Source organism: Myodes glareolus, chromosome 13 (genome assembly GCF_982192425.1).
Source record: "Myodes glareolus chromosome 13, mMyoGla1.1, whole genome shotgun sequence".
NCBI lineage: Eukaryota > Metazoa > Chordata > Mammalia > Rodentia > Cricetidae > Myodes > Myodes glareolus.
In genome coordinates this window covers 52,076,419-52,101,172 of record NC_142038.1, presented here as the reverse complement: position 1 = coordinate 52,101,172, position 24,754 = coordinate 52,076,419, and the positions used below count along the sequence as shown (strand labels likewise).

Sequence of the window (24,754 nt, the reverse complement as noted above, 5' to 3'; positions counted from 1 at the left end):
TCGTTTGCAAGCAGGCGCTGAGTTACTGAGTGGAAGGCTCGGGGTGCTTCACTGTGTGCCCCGTGCAGTGCTGCATGGGATGTAATGGCCTTAGAGAAGAGAGCAGTTCACCCCTCTTGGCCTCTGCTCCTTCAGGAAAGGAGGGAGCCGGTTGGTGCCTACAGGGAGCCTTTGAGAAACAGCCCTGGGAGCAGGGGTTATCTCAGTGGGGCTGGGAACATATAGTGCTGAACTTCTTGTCCCATCAGTGCCCAGACTCCGCCTGCAAGCAGGACCTGCTGGCCTACCTCCAGCGCATCGCTCTCTACTGCCACCAGCTCAACATCTGTAGCAAGGTCAAGGCTGAAGTACAGAACCTTGGTGGAGAGCTTGTCGTCTCCGGGGTAAGTGTGGCAATGAGAAGTGGTGGTTAGTGGGAATTGGCTGAAAGTATATGTCCCTACATACCACCTACCTACTTGAGACACAGAAGTATAGAGACCAGAAACTGCAAAACCCATCTGGGTCCTGGAACCCCACAGACCACACACTATCTCTTTGAACTACAGCACTTTTAGATGGCATGGTTGGTGACAGCTGGAACCATTGCCAGGCCTGGTCTCTTCCTTCTGCCAGCTGCTCTTTGGGAAGGGGTGTTTTTACTTCCCCACCCCCACGGTAATTAAGCCTGCTCAGAAATGACCAAGTAGAACTGCGCAGGCTGCTTTCTCAGTTTCTACCCATAAAGAGCTGAATTGTAGCAAGTCATCAGGTCACAGTTCTGGGTCCCTCTCACTGTGAGCAAGAAGAGGAGACATTTTTCTATATCTGGAGAGAACACGTCTCTATTCTCTAATGGGAGACCAGACCCATACCTGAGATCACCAGTGTGTCTTGGATGGGAGTGGTCTGACTTCAAGTCTTCTCTGTCACTGCTCATGGGGCCTTGCAGTCACTCAGGACCATCCAGAAAGTCCCCGGCCCTGGGGGACAGGGCTGCTGAGGTGATCTTCTATTTTGTGTTTTCACCATTTCTTCTCAAAGGCAAGTCTTTGTGGGTTATGTGGATAAGAACTGCCATTGAGAGAGCAGTAACAGCCTCTGCACAGTCTACGGAGACCCCAGGCCCTGAACCTAAGCTGCTGTGACCAGGCCGCTGCTGTGACCAGGCCTGCATGTATGCAGGGTGCGTCGGGCTCGTCACCACTCCCTCTCTCCCTTGTAGGTGGACAGCGCCATGTCCCTGATCCAGGCAGCCAAGAACTTGATGAATGCTGTGGTGCAGACCGTGAAGGCTTCCTATGTGGCTTCCACCAAATACCAGAAGTCACAGGGCATGGCCTCCCTCAACCTTCCTGCTGTGTCATGGAAGATGAAGGCGCCTGAGAAGAAGCCCTTGGTGAAGAGGGAGAAGCAGGATGAAACACAGACCAAGATTAAACGAGCCTCTCAGAAGAAGCATGTGAGCCCCGTGCAGGCCCTTAGTGAGTTCAAAGCCATGGACAGCATCTGAGCCACTCTGCCCATGGGGCCTACAAATGCTTCACGCAGATATATTTGCTAAGTAGAAAACACTTAGATTCCACGGGAGGTAGCAGATTTTCAACCCAACCAGGTGGTGAATTTTGCAAGGACATGTTTGTGTTAAAGGTGTTTAAAAAAAAAGCTTTAGAATTCAGAAGTATATTTCTAGCTATATTTTTATAAGCTTAAATGAAAATAAAAGTTCCTTAACCAAAGAGTACCACATTAACTTCTGGTCACATTTCAGAGTAGGATGAGGTTTGTTTTCTAGGTAGAGATGAGGGCTGGAGGAGAGAGGTGGCAGCGTGGAGTTAAATGGCCAGGGTGGACCCAGGGTAAGCCACTGGGCGGCCTGAGAAACAGCCTAGAGAAGGAACTTCTTCTGAAGAATAAACTATAGGAAACAATAAAGCATAATGTATTGTGTAGGAAATTGATTGCTTTCTTTATGAAACAAAATGGGAATTATAATGCATGGCTACAGTTACTAATGTGCTCTGCTGCAGGACATTAATAGAGCTGCTTTTTCAGGCTAGAAAGATGTGATGCCATAATCAGAACACGCTTCCCCCATTATTCCAGCATCAAATGCAAATTCATCATCGGCCTTACTTCTCATAACTGCAGTGTTTCCTGCCTTGGGCTGGCAGAGAAGCCTGACAGAATAGTGTTTGCCTAGGCAATAACTTAGACTCCACCTTATTTGTGATTTTTGTAGTAATTACCATAGCTATGAGGTAAGATTTTACTACTGTCTTATTTAAATTTTATGAATCTGACTGTTTTTTACACTAATTTTCCCAATAAAGTCCACTATGAAACCAAGAATAAGAAGTTATTCCTTTGCCTTCAGTAAGAATCTCAGACTTCTGACTCATCGTGCCTCTGCACCCCCAGCTCACACAGGAGGTCCGGTCGTGTCAGCCTGTGTCTTTCCCCTGTGAGTTTTCATAACCACTCTTCAGGATTCAAGTCAAAGCCATGGGCACAGTCATATCAGCACTTGACCGGGACGTCAAACCCCATTCCATCTTGGGGCTCCTTAGACAGATGGCTGTGGCCATTGTCACCTTACAAGTCTCCTTTCTGCTGTTTCAATCAACTCTTGCCCTGCCCACTCAGTTGCTGTCCCCTGGTCAAGGTGACGGCCTTCCACAGTCTGTCAGACTGGGCCTTTGTTCCTATCTTATCAAACCTGCTTATGAGGGGGGACACACTTCCTAGTCACGCTTCCTCCATGTGCCTTCACACACACGTGCGTGCGCCCTACACTCCTGCAAGATCTTGAAACACTTGGGAGTCCTTGCAGATCTTGTGGTGCCACAGAGTATGCGACGTGACTCACTGTGTGGGGACTTCATGAAGATCCCAGGGAGGTGCTGGTCCCTGCCCCTTGACATTTTTCAGGACATCACTCCCCTCTGCCTCATACTGCTGACCTGGGCCCAGGAAGACCTGCTCCTCTCAGCTTGGTGAGGCCTGAGTGAGGGAAAGGCTCAGGTCCCTGTTCTGCATGCCACTCCCTCACCTGCCGTGCTGCTCTTGCTCTGATCTCCTCACAACAGCCCACGCAGTCATTGCAGGGCACCCCGGCCTCTTTACCCTCAAGGTCTGCACGTTCCTAACCACCCTGCCCCCTTCTGTGTCCTCTTCCCCAACTTGACCTCTGTAGCACCCAATTGCTCAGAGCTTCCAGGCCCAACCTGCAGGACCTTCCACACGGGCCAGGGCCACCTCCCCAAGAAGGAGCTGCTGCGATGAGCATGCCAGAGTCGTCCAGTTCTTAGCATGTCACCCGTATCTGCAGCATGGCAGGTGTCCATGTTCTCATCTCTTGAGCCCTCAGGCTGAGGCAACAGATGCAGAGGCAAAACCCCTCATCCAAGTTACCTGGCACCAAGTGGCTTGACCCCAATGCCAACTTCAAGGTCTAGTCCCACCAACATCCCCCGGGTGCCAGGCATCCATGAGCTTCAGTTGTATGTGGTACCTACCTGCTCTAGGCTTTTGTGATGCTTCAGATTTCTTCTCTTCTCTCAACTCCTTGATGCCTGTGTTGTTGCCATGGTGCAGGGCTCAGCTCGGAGTTCTGCTTCTCCTGTCTGTCCCACCATGACAGCATACAGGCCTGTGGCCCCCACACAGTGCCTACTGCTAGATGTCCAGCGCAGGGCCGGGAGAGGCTCCGCCTCTACACTCCGCATCATTTACAAGCAATAAAGCATGCCTTTGTCAACTGAGCTGACTTACAGCAGCCGCCACTAATTCTCACTGCACTCTTATACCACAGCCAACCTATGTCACCAACAAATGACATCAATGTTGTTTGACATTTCTGTTTATCTGAGGGAGCTAAACATGTTAGAACCATACCTGTTGGTCAGTGTTGCTGATCAGACCGTTGTCACCAGGTCCTGAGCTACCTACCGTGTCACCACTGTGCTCACACATATGTTTGATTGGCAGTAGTATTTTATGCCCTTTTTAAAATGTATTTATGTATTTATCTATTTATTTATTAGTTTTGAGATGGCCTCACACTGTTGACCAGGCTAGCCTTAAACTTTGAACACTCCTGACTTCCCAGTATCAGAATTACAAGCATGGTGATCCACCATGTCCACCACCACTTTCTTAGAAGTCAAGCTTCCATCTTGGAATGGCTGTCCAAGTTTCTTTGGTACAAGTTGTTACCATGTCCGATCACTGCCCTATTCTGATTGATTGCTGTTCTGAACCAGAGTTGGCGTAGGATCCCCGGGCTGTGCAGTCCCCTGAGCCAGCGAGGGTGAACAGCCTCCAGAGCACAACAGGAGAAAAGAAGCAATGGGTGGAGGAACCGCTGAGGTTCATTCTTGTTTTTGATTTTTAAAAATTTAGGGTGGGGTGGGGCTAGAGAAATGGCTCAGTGGTAAGAGCATTTGTTGGGGTTCGATTCCCAGCACTCACATGGTGGCACACAACCATCTGTGACTCATTTCAGGGGTCCAACACCCTCTTCTGGCCTCTGCGGGCACTAGGCACACGATACCCAGATATACATGCAGCCAAAACACCCACACACATAATAAATATAATTTGAGACTTTTAAAATAGAATTAAAATTTAAAAGTAGGTTAGAATTTACATATAGTAAAACCTACTCTCTCTGATGTCACTGGATAGTTACCACACTCCCTCCTGCTACCCCAGGGTAGTTGGGGCACAGCCTTTCCCTCTTCTGCCTCTATATAAATGCAATCCCTTGTTCTTAGCCTTTGCATCCGGTTACATCTGGCACGGTGCATGTCGGGGAGCACGGAGCCTTTGAGCAGCACACGCTGCCGTGAGCACCTTGCTCAGGCTTCAGTAGTAAGTTCACTAGCGGGTGCAGTGTGCCCATTCCTCCTCTAAGGGACTGGAACTGTTTCTAGCTTTGTCTTTCTAATATATACGTTTTATAGAAGCATTTAAACACAGGCTTTTTTATTTTTCTCAAACAGAAAGAAGGATGTGTTCTGTCCTAGGTATGTTTAACTGTAAGAGGCTTGCAAACCTCACAGCCGGTGTACTGTGCCATTTTGCATTTCACCAGCAGCAGTGAGCGAGCCTCCAGCTGTTCCACCACTGGCACTTGGCATTCTCAGGCTGTGTGTGTTCGGTATAGGTGTGTGGTGTGCTTCATGGTGGCTTTATGTGCATTTCTCTAACAACTAAGGATGTTGAGTGTGCTCGCGTGCTCTGCAGCCATCTGTGTGTCTTTGGTGAAATGCCTTTTCAAATCTTTTGTCTTTTACCGTGTCGGCCACAGACGGGCTCTGACAGCTCCGTGCGTATCTGGATATAAACCTTCCGTTAAATATATGATTGCAAAGGGCTTTCTGTTGTCGGTTTTATCTTCTTAGTTTCTTACATTTTACTCTGAGTCCAACTCATGGGGGTTTTTAGTTTTCTGAGTGGTGAGCTGGTGTTATATCTAAGAGCTCTCCCTGACTTTAGATCACAAAGATTTGTCTCCTATTTTTTAGGAAAGATTTAGATATAGGTCCATAATTTGCTACACAGGCTGAACTGTGTAGTAGTTGTGAGGTTTGGGGTCCACAGGTCTGACTGCTATGGTACCATTTATTGAAAAGACAATCTTTTCTTAACCTTTGTACCTTGGTGAAAAATCAGTTGCTGAGGTGGCACACACCTTTAATCCCAGCACTCGGGAGGCAGAGGTAGGCAGATCTCTGAGTTTGGGGATAGCCAGGGCTCTATAAGAGAGCCTGTCTCAAAAAGAACAAACACCAAAACCACTTAACTATATAGTAGCCGCTCCTCATTTAGTTTTGCTTTTTCTTCATTCCAATTACCCTTACTCAACCATGGCCCCAAAATATTAAATAGAAAATTACAGAAATTAACATTTTATAAGCTTCACGTTGGACACTTGTGTAGATAGAGCACCACTCACTCACTGGTCAGCTGTCCTGCTGCGATGAGCATCGGACTGAGCACCGGCCTTTGTCCACACGGCATCCGAGTCACTGAGCAGCTGCCTTGGCTGTCAGAGGGACCCCAGTCATGGTAACGTAGCTCTTATAATCAAGTAACACCTAATAATAATGGCTCCAACATGCAAGAGTAGTGATGGCTAAATCTGGACACACCTCTAAGAAGCTACACAGTGCTCTCTTCACATAATAGGGGATTCTCAACGGAAGGAAAGAAAATTCACTAGGAAACTGGGAGAAAAGGAAGATGTTCTCGTTCTGCTGTTAAGTCTCCAAGATGCAAATCACTGCCACTGTGCAGAGGTGCATAGCTGAGACAAATGTAGTGAGTTCCAGGCCATCCAGGGTTACATGGGGAGACCTTGTCTCAAAAATCAAAACAAGAAGATAAAAAGGCATCATACAAAAAAGGAAAAACAAAACAAACCCAGGCAGTTTTAGAGCTAGGCAGGATCTGAGCTTCAGACCTGAAAGGCCAACCCTGACCATGGGGGTGGGGGGCTATTTTTGTTCATCTCTGATTTATTGATCTATATGTCTATTCCTTCTTTCTTTCTTTCTTCCTTTCTTTCTTTCTTTCTTTCTTTCTTTCTTTCTTTCTTTGCTTATTTATTTATTTATTTATTTTGGAGACAAGAGTCTCCACATAGCTCTGGCTATCCTGGAACTCACTAAGTAGACCAGGCTAGCCTCAAACTCACAGAGATCCACCTGCCTCAGTCTCCCAAGTGCTGGAATTAAAGGCTGCCATTACCATGCCGGGCTATGTATCTACTCTTTGGTCAAAGTCATATATTTGGTCCTTATACCTATGGGCTTGTAGTCTTTTTTTAAAAAAAATTGTATTTTATGTACATGGTGTTTTGCCTGCATGTGAGCTGCCATATGGGTGCTGGGAATTGAACTCAGGTCTCCTCTGGAGGAGTAGCCAGTGCTCTTAACCCTTGATGGGCATCTCTTCAGTCCCATGGGCTTGTAGTCTTAAAATTAGCTAGTCTGAGTCCTCCTCCTTTTCAAAATTATTTTAATCATTCTAATGCCTTTGTGTTTCCACTTAAATTTTCAAACAAGACTCATAACATCTAAACATAAAATTAACTTTGCTGAGGCTCACATCCCAGCTGCATTGAGCCTTCCAATCCTGGAGCTCAAGTATGTCTTCCATTTATTAGGATCGTCTTTGATTTTCTTCTCTGATATTTTATAGTTGCCAGCATATATACTGCAACTTTGCCGCCATAAATTATACTTCATTTTTTCTGCTCCACCTATAAAGTGCCACTTTCAGATTTTAACATCTAACTATTTATAACAGTGTAACAGAAACAAACACATTGGTTTGGGCAGAGACTTTGCACCTGTCCTTTACAACATAATAGCTCCAGGACCCCTTCTTCCGCGGAGTCTGTGGGCTTTCGCACACTGGCCGTCTGTGAATACTGTCTCATTTCTGCTTTCTAACCTGTCTGCTTCTCATTTCATTTTGCTGCTAAGGCCCACCCAGAACTTCAGCACAATCCTGGGGAACTGTGAAGATGGTGGCCCTTGGTTGGTATCGACCTTAGAGGAATGAATTCAGCCTTTCGGCTGAGAAGGGCAAGTGCAGCATTATGCAGACTCTTGTGAGATTAGGGAAGGTCCTTCTGATATGGGTGATCTGGCAGGGATCTGCAGAGGGACAGAGCAGGCAGGGCGACATATGTGAACACACACAATCAGCTCACTGGCAAATAGCAACAGCATCTGCCTGTTGAGAACCTGATAACTGCTGGGTGCCTCAGCTGTTCTAATCTGGAGGCTTGGAGATGCTGGTTCCCATAGCAGAGGAGGCAGTAGCAGCAGCAGGGCAGATTAGCCAAGGAGGGAGGAAAGGCCTTCTGAGCAAAGGGCCAACAACTGGCTTTCTGCCATGCCCCTTTTAATTGGCTGCTGCCAGAAGGCTCCGCCCACATTTGGGGTAGGTCTTTACACACCTACTAGGGTGATTCTATTTTGTGGAAAAGTGACATTAAAATCAACCATCCCAGGCGCATTTGGCTGGGTTTTGTTCCCTGCTCTGCATCTATGAGATGATCCCATGGCCTTGCTTCCAGGGTGTGAACACGGTAAATGGAGCTGAACCAACCATGCTCTCCCAGGTGCTGGGTTTGGTCCCTCTAACTCCCCAGGCAAGCGCCCACGAAGTGGCAGGCAGGGATACCACGTGGGAGCCTGGCCAGCTTTCTGTGACTCCAAAGGGGACTGACTGAGTCAAGGAATTTTCCCCAAGTTGAGAAAGTCCTGGGCACAGGCCCCATCCCACAACACCTGAGAACTGTGTCAGACTTACAACCTGTGGAAGTGCAGGAAAGTAAATGTGGATGTTTACAGCCCTGAGTTCGTGGAGATTTGTGGCAGAGCAATAGAAAGCGCAGAGAAAAACCCGTGCTCTGGAGGAACCAGCCGCTGTTTCCTCCAGGCTGTCAAATGGACTTTACAGCGCATTTATTTAGTTGTTGGCGGCTTATCTACTTCTCACCTTTAATGCTGTGGATTCACAGTGACGGCCCCTTCATCTCCAATATGGGTGATTTGTGACACCTGGCATTCACAGAGCCATCTTTTAGTTTAGTTTCACTGATCTTTCTCTATACTTTTTTTGTTTTCAACTTTATTGGTTTCTTTTTTTAACTAATTTATAAAATTGCCATTGACTTTTAATGTATTAATGAGCCATAGGTTATAATCATTTTATTAATTTTTTTTGAGACAGGGTTTCTGTGTTGTGTAGCTCTGGCTGTCCTGGAACTCACTCTGTAGACTAGGCTGGCCTCTAACTCACAGGGATCCACCTGTCTTTGCCTCCCTCTCCCCAAGTGCTGGGATTAAAGGTGTGTGCCGCTGCCACCACCCAGATTCATTAATTAAATTATAAATTTATGACAGAGACTGTTTTATCCCCAGCTGAGCATGTTTGTGATTCCCAAGGGTCCCGTCTGGCCCCTCCCCTCCTGACAGGCTCTGCTCCTGCTGCCCAGCGGAGCCTGCCGTGCTCATCTGGCTCCATCTTGCTCAGCACATGCCCGACTCACACCAGTGAGCCAGAATGTGCATGCAAGAGGTGAATGAGCAAAGGAGGGACATCAGGAGGAGGGCATGGTCCATGACAAGGTGACAGGACACTGGATCACGTGGTCCTGGTGACACATGTGGCTGCACCTTAGGCAACAGCCCCTTCTCACCACTTCCTCCGGCAACTCCAAATGTGGCTTTCTCAAGTGAGCCCCTCTCCTCAGCCTCAAGCCCTCCCTACCTTACCTGGGCGATTCTATTCTTCAAGCCTCATCTCATCTTGGGCATCATCGGTGTCTGAGGGCCTTTCTATGACCATTCATCTCAGAACAGGACGAAAAACTGAATATGCAAGCGAATTAATAAAAACCAAGCTTTCTGAGAAATGGGGTAGGACCTTGGCTCACCCCTCCCCTACCCACACACATTGCAGCCCACTTCCACTGTGGCCCCTCAACATTGCAGCTCTCCCCACTGTGCCCATACACTGCAGCCCCCGACACTGCAGCTCCCCACACTGTGGCCCCCAACACTGCGGCTCCTTCCACTGTGCCCCCACACCGTGGCCCACCCCATACTGCAGCCCCCAACACTGTAGCCCCCCACTGTGACCCACCCCACACCGTGGCCCACCCCATACTGCAGCCCCCGACACTGTAGCCCCCCACTGTGACCCACCCCACACCGTGGCCCACCCCATACTGCTCCCACCCCCTCCACTTTGTCCCCACCGTGACCCCACTACTGTGGCGCACCCCCACACTGCAGCCCACCCCACACTTTGGTCCCTTACACTGAGGTCTTTCCCCACTCTTCCCCCCAATGCAGCCTTTTTTGGAAGAAGCAACCCAGGCGCCAGATACTAACCATCAGTGTAGAGGAGCTGGCAGTTCCAGGAGGTCCGACCACGTGACAGAGATGGGAGTTTCACTCCAGTTTCGGTGGTTGCAGCCTTGCTAAAATTCACAAGCCTTGAGTCCTGGCCATGCTCCCTGGCTACCAATCCCAGGACAGCACTGAAAAGCAAGGTAAACCAAGGAGCTTTTTGTAGACCTGAAGACCCAATGCTGGCCAGGGTAACAGCTAAGAAACAACACATGAACCCTGGCTCCCTGCTCTGAGCCAGATGACCTGGGTGATGCCAAGCAGGTTACAAACTAAGCTCACCTCCAGTGATGCTCTAAGGGGGATAACTGGGTGGGGTGAGCCCATGGCTCAGCAGTCTAGCTGGACGGCCGCCCCTTACTGCAGTCCCTGCCCCAGGGATCACAGCCCCCAGCTGCTCTGGAGACAGAGATGTGCTGGTCTGCATCATACACGAGGGCAGAAGGGACGGCGGGGACCTACATCAAGTGGTGACACTCTTTTCATGGCAGCCCCTTCCATATGCCAGACCAGCAGGCAGGGCTTGCCGTGCTCCCAAGGGCTCGGGAGTATGCTACCACAGGGGCCTGGCTGGGGCTCCCTACAGCCCCAGTCAGCTATGTTCCAGCCCCCATCTCGTTCCTTTCTAAAACCCACTCCCAGGCACTCTGACCACATCTCCAAAGTGCCCAGCTCCTGCACAGCCCTTCTGAACCATGCCTTGCTTGTGGTCGAGGCAACAGTGCCATCCTCCCGAACCTGCTTCCTGTGACCACAGGTATGGTCGCAGTGTGTCCACTCAGGCAGCACACACGGGCTCCCCGAGTCAGTTTGTTCCTCTGGGAAATGCAACACCACAGCGCTGGGTCTTTAAAGCCAAAAGGCAGTGGTCCCCATGGCTGGCAGACTGAATTCTGATTCCCACAGTGGACGTGGCCTTCCCAAAGACCAGTTGCTGCTCTGATGACCACAATCATCCCTGCTTCTTTGTGGCTAATATGGGCAGAGGAGGGCTGAGAGGAAGACCAGGAAAGGAACTGCAAGGGGCAAGACCACCCACTTAACCTTCCTTTCTCTGGGCCTGTGAAGCTGAGCGTTTTAAACCAACAGTGACCTCCCCAGCTTCCCTTCCTGGGGATGCGGCCTCAGGAGCCAGCAGGAGTCAGCCTTTGGAGCTCTGGGAAAGACTGAAAAACAAACTCACCAGAATCCAAATCAGGAAAGCCCAGAACTGGGGTTGCCATGGCAACTTGCAGCAGGCTTCCAGCCTGGCATGAAGCCTCTCTGGGTGGGGGAGTCTAGACTTGCCAGGAGGGGTTTGCCCCTCCTTAGACTTACCCTTGACACTGGAGGCAAGGGCACAGATGGGGCACGTTTGCCTTATTTAGTAGCCAAGCAGGTCTGGCTTGCCTGGGCATCCCGTTAGCTGATACAAGATCACTTCTCTCCCAGATCAATGCCCACATGCAAGGGCCACCCAGGATCCTCCCACCGTGCGGACTCCAGCAGGCCTTTCTTGAGAAATCTGTTACTAGAAGCCCTGGGCTGACCAACATGTCACTAGAGGCCCATCATCAGTGGCTCACAGAACTCTCCTCAGGCACCCCTGATGTGCACAGACACAAGAGACACACCACAGTCTTCATGTCTCTGTTTAATCACCAAGCCAGCTCTGTCCAGATAACACTCATGCCCCAGTAGGGAAGTCCTCCTCCTGGTTGATGTCCCCGGAAGAGCCCACCCAAGTGCTCACTAGCATCGTCCCAGTCCAGTCCTGGTACCAGTGTGGCAGCCTCATCTCAGCTCCTTTAGCAAGCTGTTGATGGAGGCCAACAGTTCCCGGAAGTAGCCATCATCTTCGCCTTCTTGGAGCTCCAGGGAGGCCAGTGCTTGGTACTCTGCCTGGAGACTGCTTAGTGTCCTGCTGAGCTGGAGGTCCTGACGGTAGTGGTCCCGGCAGGTGGCCAGGAGGGCGCCCAGCGTCTGTAGCACCTTCTCCCGAGCATCATGCTCTGGGAGTGCCAGGAGGTGGGCAGTGATCTCACACCAGCCTTGTTCCCGCAAGCCCGGCAGGAGGTGAACCTGGCGATACTGCTGCAGCTTCTCTGGGGATGAACCCTGGGTCAGCTCTGCCTCCTCTTCAGCAAACATCTGTGCAGCCGGGACAGGGTGGGTAAGAACAGGCAGCAGCCACCTGCGCTGGGCTGGCTCTTCCCATCAGGAGATGCTTAGCTATTTCTATATGACTCTGGGCTACCAGGGGCCTCCTGGGAGGCAGTCAGCTGAACTCCTGGCTTTTCATATGCTCCCTCAACCCTCTGTTTGTGCATGTGTAGGCATATGTCTACATAGAAGCCCAGGCACCAAGGTGCTGCCCCCAGTAGAGGCTCCCCAATGCTGAGGCAGAGGAGGAGTTAGCTGCGGAGTCAAAGCCTTGAGGTATATATGGTGGTCTATCCAAGCAAGCTGATGACTCACATCCTTAGGTCATTATGGAATACCCACCCATGTCTGCTTACAGTTCTTCCTTAGGAACCGCATGAGGTCCTGAAGTCCCCTGGCTCAGAGCCATCATTGTCCTCCCTGAGGGAGAACAGCTGAGTCCATAGCACTTACAGAGGGGACACCAGAGGAGAGGTCTGTTCTTCCCTGGCAGTGTCAGCAGGCAAGCTCTCCTCTGGGCCTGCTGGCCCTCCTTTTACAATGCCAAATGAAAAGTCTTAATATTTGGCTCTGAGAGAAAGAGAAGAGAGAGGAGAAAGAGGAAGAGAAAGGAGAGAGGAAAAAACAGACGAGAGAGATGGAGAGAGGGAGGAGAGACCCACTGCTTAGAGGAAATATGGGGCGGGGAGGCCTGCGGCTTCCAATGGTGAATGAGCATCAAGCCCAGGATCAGGCAGCTGGCCTCACCAGTCAGCAATGGCCCCACAGAGGCTAAGAAGAGAACCCACTGCAGAGGTTAAGAATCCAGGCCTACTTCTCTCTTCTCAAAAAGGTTTGCCAAAACCAAAGTGAACTGGGCACCAAGTCTCCCCCAGGTAACAAACCACTGGAGTTTGTCCTGAGCCCTTGCTCAGAGCCAAAGCTCCCAGAGGAAGTGTGTCTAGGTTTCTAGAGCCCCAGAGTTAGCACCAGCCCAGCCTAGCCCTGGTGTCCTGGCTGCTGAATGGCTCCCAGGCTCTGCTGCTCCATCCCTCCTACGCCTTCCTCGATGCCTGGCTGCCTGCACACTTGGCATTCACATTGCTAGCACCTCCTCCCTTCCCACCAGCCCTCAGGATCCAGCTGAGCTGTCATGTCTCATATAACATCCTTTTTGATACACATCTTTTCTATCTGTCCGTCCGTCCATCCATTCTGTCCCAAGTGCTGGACAGAAGCATTTGGGAGGGTACTTTGGTTAAATGACCAGAAGTGAACACAGAGCAAAATGAAGGGGAAGGCAGAGCAGGTGCAGGCACTCACCTTCTCGGTGACCAGGTCATAGAGCAGCGTGACCACACGCACGGCCAGGACCTTCGCATTCTTCTCTTGCACGAGACTCCTGAGGACCTGCAGCCCCCCGAGCTTCAGGAACTGCTGCTGGGCATAGGGGAAGTGGCGCAGCAGGGAACACAGTGCAAACAGGACCTGGGTGGCACAGGCTGGGTAAGTGAGAGCCACACAGATCTGTACCAGTTCTAAGGCACAGGAAAAAGCAGTCAAGATTAACCAGTGACCCAGCCCAGCCTCCATCCTTCCTGGCCTCTTTATTCCCTTGGGTATATCTGTACTCCAGAACTCAGGGTAATGGAAGCCACTTTAACAACACTAAGCAGGCAAACAATGGACAAACAGCATGGCTCAGGAGACTGGGGGGATACAAGACCATCGGGCCACAGCTAGACCCAGGCCTCCAGATGACACGGCCATCTACTTTAGCTGGTGTGAGCTCTCCTTGACACCAGTGGAAAGCGCTCAGGCCCCTATGTATGGCATAAGTTGGAAGGAGTCTTTCCCCTTCAGGCCCCGCAGGTGTGCCGGACACTGGGCAGGGGCAAGAGACAGGGCCTTGCCTTCTTCTTGGCGGTGAGAGGCTGCTCTGTGGCCAGGATGACCAGTAGCTTCTGCAGAGCTCCCCCTTCAATGGCTTCCACTTGGACCTTCGGATTGCTGCGGGGAGAAGCACAAGACACTGTGATACTGGGCCAGGCAGTGGTGGCACACACCTTTTATCCCTGAACTCAGGAGATGAGGCAGGCGGATCTCTGAGTTCAAGACCAGCCTGGTCTACACAGTGAGTTCCAGGATAACCAAGGCTATACAGAGAAATCCTATATCAAAAAAACCGCAAAAAACTAAAACCCAACCCAAAGGAAAACAATAACAAGAAACAAACAAAACCCCACAACCACCACCGGAAAAAACAAAAAACAAAAATGGGCTGCTTCATTGGGCCCAGGGTCCAGGGACGGAGCTGGGGCTAATACCACACCGACCTCCCTGGGAAGAGTCAGGTAGTTCAAGGATGGCCCTTTTCCTAAACAAGGATTATTCATCTGGGAAAAGGAGATGAATGAATGTGGATCCACCTGGGTACAATGGGCTAAGGCAGAGATGAGAGGGCCAAGGACCGCATGCCAGCCTGCTGATCCTCAGGAGCCAACAGACTAGGCACTCTAGGACAGAAATCTCTTCTCCCACCATCAGACCATTCTGAAACTGAAGCAGCACCCAGAGGTGGTACTGCGCTGTCCCTGCTGTATGAAGCCAGGGTTGGAAGCTCCATCTCCCATGACCCAGGTGGCCACACACTAGGGAGAACTAGAACTGACTCTGCTCTCTAGGTCGAGAGCTGGAGGCCAGGCCCACCCTCCACCCATGCAGCACTCAGGATCTGCTAGAACACCATCTGGGAAGAAGCAAAGCACAAGAGACCAGAGTCTCTGAATGCATAGCAGATCTTCATGCAGGCTCTGCTAGAGCTGTGACTGTGACGTCCCTGTCCCCAGGTTCTCCATGCTCAGCTCAGAGCCTGCCACACTATAATGCCTGACAACACACTAGGGAATGAACAGACAGGACACCACCACTAACAGACCCAGCACAGTGCAGGAACACTCAAAACCCGCTCTGAGCTGAGAATCTGTGAGGCCATCAGGACAGTCACTTTCGTCCTGGGGCTGAAGAGATGGCTCAGCGCTAACAGCACCAGCTTCCCTTGCAGAGAACCAGGCTCGGTTCCTAGCACCTGCCTAGCAGTGCATGCCTGCCTACAACTTCAGTGCCAGGGGATCCTGTAGTTTCTGGTCTCCAGGGATTATTTATACATGTTGTGCACAATATACATGCAGTCAATCACACATATACAGAAAATAAATAAATCCTTATATTTCAATTCCATATTCCAGCTAAGCCCCTAAGCAACAGTGGATAGGGTGCCTGAACTGGCCTTCCTCTGTAATCTGATTGATGACTACCTTGATTCTCATCATAGAACCTTCATCTAGCAACTGATGGAAGCAGATACAGAGATTCACAGCTAAGCACTGAACTGAGCTCCCAGAGTCCAGGCAAAGGGGGAGGAGTGGTAACATGAGCAAAGAGGTCATGATGGGGATGCCCACAGAAACAGCTGACCTGAGCTCACTGACTCTGGACTGACAGTGGGTAAACCTGCATAGGACCAAACTAGGCTCTCTGATTGTGGGTGACAGTTGTGTGGCTGGGGCAATCTGTGGGGCCACTGGCAGTGGGACCAGGATTTATCCCTAGTGCTTGAACTGACTTTTGAGCCCATTCCCTTTGGAGGGATACCTTGCTCAGCCTAGATAGAAGGGTGAGAACCTTGTTCCTGCCTCAAAGTGATGTGCCAGACTTTGATGACTCCCCGCGGGAAGCCTTACCCTCTGTGAGGAGTGGATGGAAGGATGGGGTGGGTGGAAGGTGGGGGAGCAGGAGGACAGGAGGGAGAGGGAAATGGGATTGGTATGTAAAGTGAGAAAATATTGTTTTAAAAAATAAAAAATATAAAAAAATATTTCAATCTCAGCCCTCCTGTATATAAGGAGGGTACCAGGCAGGGGACATGCTGGGAAGCCCAGATAAAGATATACTTTTACATCTTTTCTTTCTTTTCTCCCTTTCTTTTTGAGACAGGGTCTCTCTACAGACCTGGAACTCACTATATAGACCAGGCTGGCCTTGAACTCACAGAGACCTGCCTGATTCTGGATTACTGGTGTGCACCACTATGTCTGGCACATTCCTTGTGTTCTTATTTTTTTAGTTTGCGGCACTGTCTCACTATGAAACCCAATCTAACCTCAACTCCACCACCACTCTCCTGTCTCGGGCTCTTGAATGCTAGGATTGCACACATGCACCATGGTCCTTTGGGGTTTTTTTCTTAAATATTTATTTATTATGTATACAATTCTGTCTGCGTGTATACCTGCAGGTCAGAAGAGGGCACCAGACCTCATTACAGATGGTTGCTGGGAATTGAACTCAGGACCTTTGGAAGAGCAGGCAATGCTCTTAACCGCTGAGCCATCTCTCCAGCCCTGGTCTTTTGGTTTCTAAGATCACATTAATGATCAATTATGGAGCATGTGCCAAGCACAGAAGCCTATACATTCAGGTTCTTAACAAGTTCAGGGCTCTCCCACTCAGAGATCCATGCAGGGGTCGCCTGAAAAGAGAATTGTCAAGCTGAAGGTCACACAGCTTGTAGCTGATAGTCACACACACCTTATCAGCTCATGAAGGTGTACCAAAATCCCATGAGTCGTTGGCTAGCTTAAGTTCATCACTAAGGGGGCACCAGCACCCTGGAACCTCCAAAGCACCTGGCCTCCTAAACTCTGACTTGCTAGCCAGGCAGCCTCACGGTGTTCCCAACAGTGTGGTGGGGCACAGAGAAGCAAGGACAAGTTGGAAGCAGTCAGCTTCTGTTCTGGTCCAGAGTCCAGAGAAAGGAGGAAAACTTGTACACAACACGGCAGCCCTCACAAGGGGCCCAGCATACAACCGGTAACCCCAAAGCTGGGCAGATGGAATGCTAGGGGTCAAGTCATCCCCCCGGCCCCATGGCCTGCCCCTTCTGCTCCTGCCAGGAAGCAGCTTCAAGGCTGAGAGCAGACCTAGCTACACACAACTTTCCTTCATCCTCCGTTCTGGCTTCGCCCATCAGAAAGATGTAGGGAGAGTGCTGACCAGTCCCATGGTAGCTCCACCCTTGTGCATAGGGAGCAGCCTGAGGAGAAATGGAGATGTCCCTGGAGATGGCAGGCAGTCTGTGCAGGGGCCTGGGGCAGGGCTTGTTCCCTGCCTCATTCCCCCTGCTTGAGACAGGCAGCTGCTTCATCAATGTGAGTTAATTAGGTCATTTCTGTCATCACGTGGCTAAGGAACACTTGCCCCCAACAGACAGGGTCTATGAAGGGAAGACTGCCGTGCTGGAAATTCACTAACATCAAAGCTACCTCCCAAAGAAGGGGTGCTGTGAGATCCGACAGTGTATCAGCCCTAGAAAGCACCTCTGAGGCGCCCCATTCCCATGGGCCCTCTGAAGACAGCAAACAAAATCTATCACAAAATCCACTGTTAGGGTCTTAGCAGATCAAGCAGGGCTAAGCATCAGAACCCTTCCATGTCACGCTGGAAGCAGAGCAAAGAATTCACTTCTCAGGCAAGCTGCCAAAGATCGAGAACCACCTACGGTCACGCCACCAGAGTCCGGCCTCCCCAGGGAACAAAGCTCATTTAGAGCAGGGGAGAACAGGTTCCAAACACAGGGATGAGAATCAGAGAGAAAGACAGCTGGAGGACTTCTCAGGAAGTAGACAGAGGACTAGACACAGTTACACACGTGCCTGTGGCAAGACACGGCATGGGCAGCGGGGCCCGCATGTCTCCTTAATTTGGAGACATGGAAAGGCTAGACTTTTCCATGTCTCCAAATTAAATGGGGTGTCTGCACCAGCTCTGGGCCCAGCCCTGGGACCTCATGACCTCAAGGTCCCACAGAACACCCCTAATGGATGTGAGTGCTTTCCAGGCAGAGAGTTGAGGAAGCAGAAAGGGGGAAGGTTGGGCCAGAGGTTTCAGGTGGCTTTAGACTGTGCAGGCAGGTACAGACAGCAGGACGGCTGTACAGACAGCAGGACGGCTGTGCAGATGGCAGGAGAGAGGCTCCATTCCGTCAGCCCGGAGCAGACATTACGCTGCTCCAGAACAGTCCTTCTCTCCAGGCACCCAGTCACGGGCCCTTGTTGTTCACAGCTGTGTGTTGGGGGGTGGATGCCTACATAGCTCAGACTAAGCTCTAAGAACATGCGAGAGCCAAGGCCTGCAGGACGGTCAGGGAGAGTCTGTTAACAGTGGCTGATGACTTGGACAAGCCCCTTGATGGCGTCCTCCCCTGGGAATCCGAGCTGGGGTTACCTCACATTAGAGACAGAATGACTAATGCTAAACCATGTGTATACCAAGACTATACCATAGTGGACTTGTTTCACAAGGAGACCTGACCAGATTCTTAAGAGCAGAGCTATGTCCATGCCAGCCCCATCCCTCTCAGTCCATGGGCTCTGGACCAGAGTTCTGCCCGAGCCCGGAGGAGGTCAGTCCTGGTGGCTGAAAGGTGGTGTTCTACAAAGGGCATCTGAGTATGTTCAATAGGCAGACGCCTTCCTTGCTCTTTACCGATGCCAGCAACACCAGTGCTCAAAGTCAACAGGAGGACACGGAGGATGGAGCTCGTCTACGATCCGCTAAGCAGGCTAAATTGAACAAATAGCATTAGCACTTGGATTGTTGGGGCGCTCACAATCAGCGAGTCAGCTGGCTGTGTGTGGAGGGCAGTGGCAGCTGTGGCTCCGTAAATCTTAAGTGGGGCAGGCAGGGAGAAGGGTGGATCTTAGAGCTGGAAGCGATTGCAGTTGCTAAAACCAAACAGGTGACAGCAATGTCAATTTTCCAATGGCCACGGTCATATTTTAGCTAAGCTGAGCAACTGTCTGGCTACCTGTCCGGTAAAGACCTGACTTCAAGAGCAGCCAGCAGGGCCAGAGACCCGTGAGAATTCTGCCTGACACAGGTCTCAGGACTGCATTTTCTAGCCTTGACCTTCAGGACGAGCTACATGACTTTCAGACCCAGGTAATATATGAAAATGTGGGCTCTTTCGGAGAGTGTCAATTTCAAGGTGGTTCCAGCAGAGCGCTGGGTCAAATGTGGGGTTCTGTGCTACTGCACTGACCTTCAGGACACTGTGGGGTACACAGAAACCCTGCTTGGGATAATCTGACCAAAAGTCAAATGTGGATCTGTGAAAAGGAAGAAAATGTGGAGGAGGCAGAAGTCTGGGATGAGAAATGGGGGAGGCTGACAAGCTGGATGGGGCCAGGAAATGCTCAGGTAGAAGCCTGGAGCAGAGCTTGCAGCTACCAGATTACCAGATGGAGTGTGGGCTCGTGGGCTCTGGGCATGTCCGCAGGGCAGCAGGCACACACCAGGGCAGGTGTGTGTTTACTCCTGAACACGGCGGAACAGGTTTCTGCAGAACTGGCAACACGATGCCAGGTCAGGAAGCTGACAGTGACTCAGCCATTGACGGCGTTCAGTTTCTGCCAACCACCCCAGGGTGGACCTTTTCATCCTAGGTCCAGTCCGAGCATAGTCTGTTAGTCTCCTCTGCTCTGGAAGTCCTGCTTTGCAGGACACTGACATTTAAGAGTGGAGGCCACTTGTACAATGTCCCTCAGTTTGGATTTATCTCATGATTAGACTGAGGTTATTCATGTTGGCAGAAATATCACAAAAACCATTGCTTATTTCTAAGTACTTCATATCAGAGGACACAAGATGTCAATCAGTCCCACAGCTGGTCATGTTCACTTCGAATATTTGATTATGGAAGGGCTTGTCGGATCTCTCCACTGTAATATTATTTATCCCTTGGAAGTTAATAATATTGCATGGAGACCCTTGGAGATAGTAAGACAACCCATTTCTCATGAGTCTTTCACCACTGGTTGGTTCTAGCATTCACTGGCAATTCTTGGTCAGTTATTTCTGTGTTGTCAAATGATGACAGATACACTCTGCCATGGCTTCCATCTTTGTATGTTGGCACTGTACAGGAGAGAGCTGGTCTGTCTTCAATTGTTCATTTACATACCAATATGGATTCATGGGCTCTCATTTAACTTACGGGACGTAATTCACCTTAGTCAGTATTCGGATGCTCAAACTATCCTTGAACCAATCACCAGTTCCTTTCATTGTAGATTATATCTTTCTGACATGTTTGTTTGTTTGTTTGTTTGTTTTTGAGACAGGGTTTCTCTGTGTAGCCCTGGCTGTCCTGGTACTTGTTCTGTAGACCAGGCTGGCCTCAAACTCAAGATATCTGCCTGCTTCTGATTCCTGAGTGTCGGGATTAAAGGCATGCGCCCCCCAGCTCTGATGTGCTTTTTGCATTCTTTGTAAGGATCACATTTTCTGGCACAAGATGCTTCTATTTGAAATGCTGTATTTCTTCTGAAACTGACTGAAGACATGTTGCACTGATTTCTCTAAGGAGCATTGATTTTGGGGCACTTTTTGAAAATACAAAATCTAAACCCTACCTTCATACACTAAAGGTATCCTTTTCCGTGCGTGTTCCGTCTGTCTGTATCCTGAGAACCAGCATTTGTGATAACTAGCCAGAAGCCTAACCTGTGGTCTTCTATGTCACCTCTGATAACCTGCTGTCCAGTACTTGAAGAGCAGGAGAGAGATCACCATCAAACGAGACAGCCGCATGCTGGTTTAACTCACTCCCATCTGCTATCCAACAGTCTTCTGAAGCCGAACTGCAGTCCACTCTCAGGAGGCCTCTACCTCCCGTTCCAAGTCTGCCCCATCTAAGTGGAAGGTGCCGAATTCTGCCATGATAGGTCACGGCCCTTCTGACGCTCAGGCACCAAATGCCCAGAGAAGGTTCCCCTGTGACCTGGCACCACAGGACCCTGCTCTTGTTCTCACTGTGACTCTTGCAGCCCTGACTTCCACAGGAGCTCCATGGGATGCTCGGGGCTCCCAGAGCCCAGTCCCGCCAGCCATCTGTGTTGTAGGTCCCTCTGTCCCCATGCTTGAGGCTACCTCTGAGCTTATGGTAATCCTTTATAGAACCGACTTTGCTTAGATTAGCTTCCTGGAGGACAGTCACATGATCGTCTGATGAAACTAAACACCGGGCTTCTCATTCAGTCTCCCTGAAGAAAAGATGTTAAATGTACACAAGCAAACACCAAGTTACACCCTGTGAGTGCTGCGCCACACCTTCTGCGGGGCCAATTTTCCCTACACAATGAATACAGATTGGTATATGTATTAAGTAAGTTGTTTGTATCATTTTACTGACAAAATTAATTTTTTTGAGATAGGGTTTTCCTATATAGCCCTCATTAAGAGACCTGTTTGCCTCTTAAGTGTTGGAATTAAAGGTATATGTTACCACACATGGTCTCTAAATTAAATGACTTTAAAAGATTATACCACAACAATGACCAGCATGGCATTATAATCCTAAAGGTGCAGGAGTAGGGGTTAGCACACATGCCTTGGCAGCAACCAACAGCTGTCTACTTGGACTGAAGGAGCTCCCAATCTGGGCAGTCGGCGGGGGGTCACACCTTTAATCCCAGCACTTGGGAGGCAAAAGTAGGCAGAGCTCTGAGTTTGAGGCTAGTCTGGTCTACAGAGTAAGTTTTGGGACAGAGTTGTTACACAGAGAAACCTTGCCTTGAAAAAAAAAAATCCACTAAACAAGTGAGAAACCATGTCTGGTACTGGAAACCTGGTCAACTACCCAGGGTTAGTGAAGTCACAGATCTTGGAGCACTGACAACTGTCACTTTATTAAACCAGAATAATCCCCAACTACAAGCTAAAAGTTTGTTCTAGTACTCACAGATAAGTGTAGGTCTCACCTCTCACCAAGAAAACTTCTCTTTACAATACATGGAGGCCATTACAGAAACCACAACTAATCAAGATGCAGAGCCCAGCCCCAATGGTGCATCCATGTGTGGACTCAGAGGGGGCAGAAAGATTTATGGGCCAGAGGAACAGGGAGTTTGATGTGAGATTGTCTCCTAGGAATATCAGAAGCCATACCCACACCCATAAAGCCAGCACGGCTGCCCAAGCAGGAGCTGAAGAAGAACAGCAGCAGACATATCAACATGGACTGCAGTGGGGAGCCCAGGAGGCCTCAACTCCACTAAAAACAAACAAACAAACAAACAACTAAGGACCGCTGAGAACGAGAGTCTCCTAGGAAAGAGCGTATCAATTGGTTATCAATGCCAAATGGTCAGTCCTGACAACATACATAAGTAACATTATACAGATCGAACATGTTATACTTACGTGGTTAGAACACATACACATACATGTAACAATGCTTAATGAAAAGAAGAGGCCATGAATGTGAAAAAGAGCAAGAAGGGGTGGAGAGGGCTTAGAAGAACAAAAACGGGTAAGAGAAATGCTGTAATCATATTATAGTCTCAAAAAAGAAAATAATTAAAAAGTATCTAAAAAATATTTGTTTTAATGTTTATGGATGATTGTACCACATGCATGCAGTTCCTGTGGAGGCCAGAAGAGGGCGTTAGAACGCCCTGGAGCTGAAGTGCTGGGTAGTTATGAGTGGCCTGGAACCGAACCCCTGGGTTCTCTACAAGAGCAACAACCGCTCTTACTTACTGAGCCTTCTCTCCAGCTGCCTAAAGTTAAAATTTTAATAGGAAAATTTAAAACATGACTTTGCTAGGAGCCTTTTATCCTAGCCTTCGCTTTGATTGTTTTGATCTTCACTCTGCCATGGACCCATCATGCTAATTATTCAGCCTTCTGTGTTATCTGTTGCTGTGCTTTAATAAAAGTATCAAAACATGAAGGGAAGGACGGGAGGGGAAAGAAGATTCAAATCCCAGCCTGGGCCGAGTGTGACGTGAGCTCTGGGGTTCCCATGGAAGGCCTCGCTGAACTGACCTCCCACAAACGCTGGGTCTGAGGAGGCTACTCAACTCTACACCCTCGCCACCTTTCCTGCGTGCAGCAGATCACGCTGTGACTCCAGCACATTTTCAACAAATGCAGACTTCCTCTGAGGCCCTGTCATCGTAATCTCTTAGCTGGCAAGGTTTTCTCAACAGGGAATTAAAGGTAGGAAGGTGTGCAAGGGCAGCTCGTGGTATGTATGGGGACATGGACGGCTGGGCACGGGCATGCTACACTTGTTTCTGTGTTGTGTTGACTGAGATCAATGAAATTGATATTTGTTTTCTCAATAAAGAGGGGGGGAAGCGGGGAGGGAAATAGGGAACGACTTAAACATTAAATTAATCTGCAAGATTGGGTCCTCTGCCCTTTCAGCCCCCAATACACTGTAAAGATCCACGCACACACAGGCCTCATGAAGATGTCATGTGATTTTTCAGAACTTCATCTGGAGAGCCAGTGGCTCATTTACTCAAAGCCATGCTCCTGCCACTAACCCCTCTTAGCTGTGCTTGTCTACTCTTTCCAGCGGAAAGCCCACTGCCCTAGAAAAAGAAGGCAGAGGCAAACAACAGGAACCATGGGTGCCCACCACACGGGGTCATGTGACTCAACAGGCCATCTGGACCCGCCTCTCTCAATGGCAGCCTCTCAAGTCTGTAGCCACCAGCTTTCCCCGTCTGGCTCCTCCTGGCTCTCAGAGGTTTACTGTTTTCCTACCTTGTTGATTTTTTAAGCTTTTCAAGAAAGTCCCAACTCAGGCCCCGATTTTAGGCCGCTCCCTCGGCCCCTGCAGCAATCACTAGGACTCTATTTTAGAACTTCTCAGTTTCCAGACTGAGTCATCCTTCTTTTCAAAGATCTAGTTCAGACATCACATCTACTGTCTCTGGACCCTTCTGAAATCTGCTGTCTCTAAGATCTGTAGTCAGAGACTTCCTGTGTCCCTCTCCAAACACAGTCAGCCTCTGCAAAGGCTCCCCAGCCGCTCACTGCACCAGAGAATTCTTCTTTTTATTCACAAGACAATTTTAGTGGGGATTTTTTTCTTTGTTGTTTTCTTAATCTCCTGAGAAATGAAACTGTTGGAGAAGTGAGTTTAATTTGTGAGCAAGTTATCTAGAGATTGTAGCTCCGCTGCTAAGAGTGCTTGCCTAACATACATGAAGCCCTTGGTTCAGTCCTCAGAACCTCATAAACCAAAATCATAGGTAGAGGCAGGAGGATCAGATGTTGAAGGTCATCCTTGATTTTAGAGTGAATTAAAGGCCAGTTTGGAATATAAGAGACCTTATCTCAAAAAAAAAAAAAGAAAGAAAGAAAAGAAAAGAAAACAAAAGAAAAGAAAAGAAAAGAAAAGAAAAAGGCAAGAATTGATCTGAACCTGCTCTCTGCAGAAGCAGCTCTAACCGCAGACGGTCACGGGAGCTTCTGCGGCAAGGGCACAAAGGGACAGTGATCCCAGCGGAGGGCTGATGAATGGGCAGGTCCTTTGATAGCTAAAAGACAGTGAGTGAACTGAGTGAAGAGCGCATGGATCTAGAATCCGAGATCCTGGGTTCAAGTCCTACGCCCAGCATTTCCAGGCTGTATGTCCTCCCTCTGGTATCTGTAAAGTGGGGTGCGCAATGACGCCTCGTAGAGTCACAGGTGACAAAAGACAATTACTAAAGTTCTACGATGTCCCCGATGATATCCCCGGGTTTCCAGGCTTCTCAGCGTGTGGCAGGGTACAGGCAACACAGCTTCCCAGCAATGGCCGAGTTCTCAGTCTCAGCTCTGTGGCTGCACAGACAAAGGCATCACTAAAGGAATGC

The 24,754-nt window shown here is 49.5% G+C and overlaps 2 protein-coding genes across 4 annotated transcripts in view; one reads left to right on the top strand and one right to left on the bottom strand.

Annotated features, from left to right (window-relative positions):
• The window catches only part of Ctnna1 (catenin alpha 1), a 126,892-nt gene extending 124,555 nt beyond the window's left edge, over positions 1-2,337 (top strand). Inside the window, exons 17-18 of the mRNA XM_085699709.2 lie at positions 249-383; positions 1,205-2,337. Of these exons, the coding sequence (XP_085555835.1) occupies positions 249-383; positions 1,205-1,492 (423 nt within the window). The 3' untranslated portion in view covers positions 1,493-2,337. The remainder of the gene's footprint in view (positions 1-248; positions 384-1,204) is intronic.
• A 9,200-nt stretch (positions 2,338-11,537) lies between these two features.
• The window catches only part of Sil1 (SIL1 nucleotide exchange factor), a 244,442-nt gene continuing 231,225 nt past the window's right edge, over positions 11,538-24,754 (bottom strand). For all 3 annotated transcript variants that reach the window (XM_048442449.3, XM_048442448.3, XM_085699710.2), the window contains 3 exons: positions 13,952-14,048; positions 13,362-13,526; positions 11,538-12,047 (listed from right to left, as the gene is read on the bottom strand). In XM_048442449.3, the coding sequence (XP_048298406.1) occupies positions 11,691-12,047; positions 13,362-13,526; positions 13,952-14,048 (619 nt within the window). In that variant the 3' untranslated portion in view covers positions 11,538-11,690. The remainder of the gene's footprint in view (positions 12,048-13,361; positions 13,527-13,951; positions 14,049-24,754) is intronic.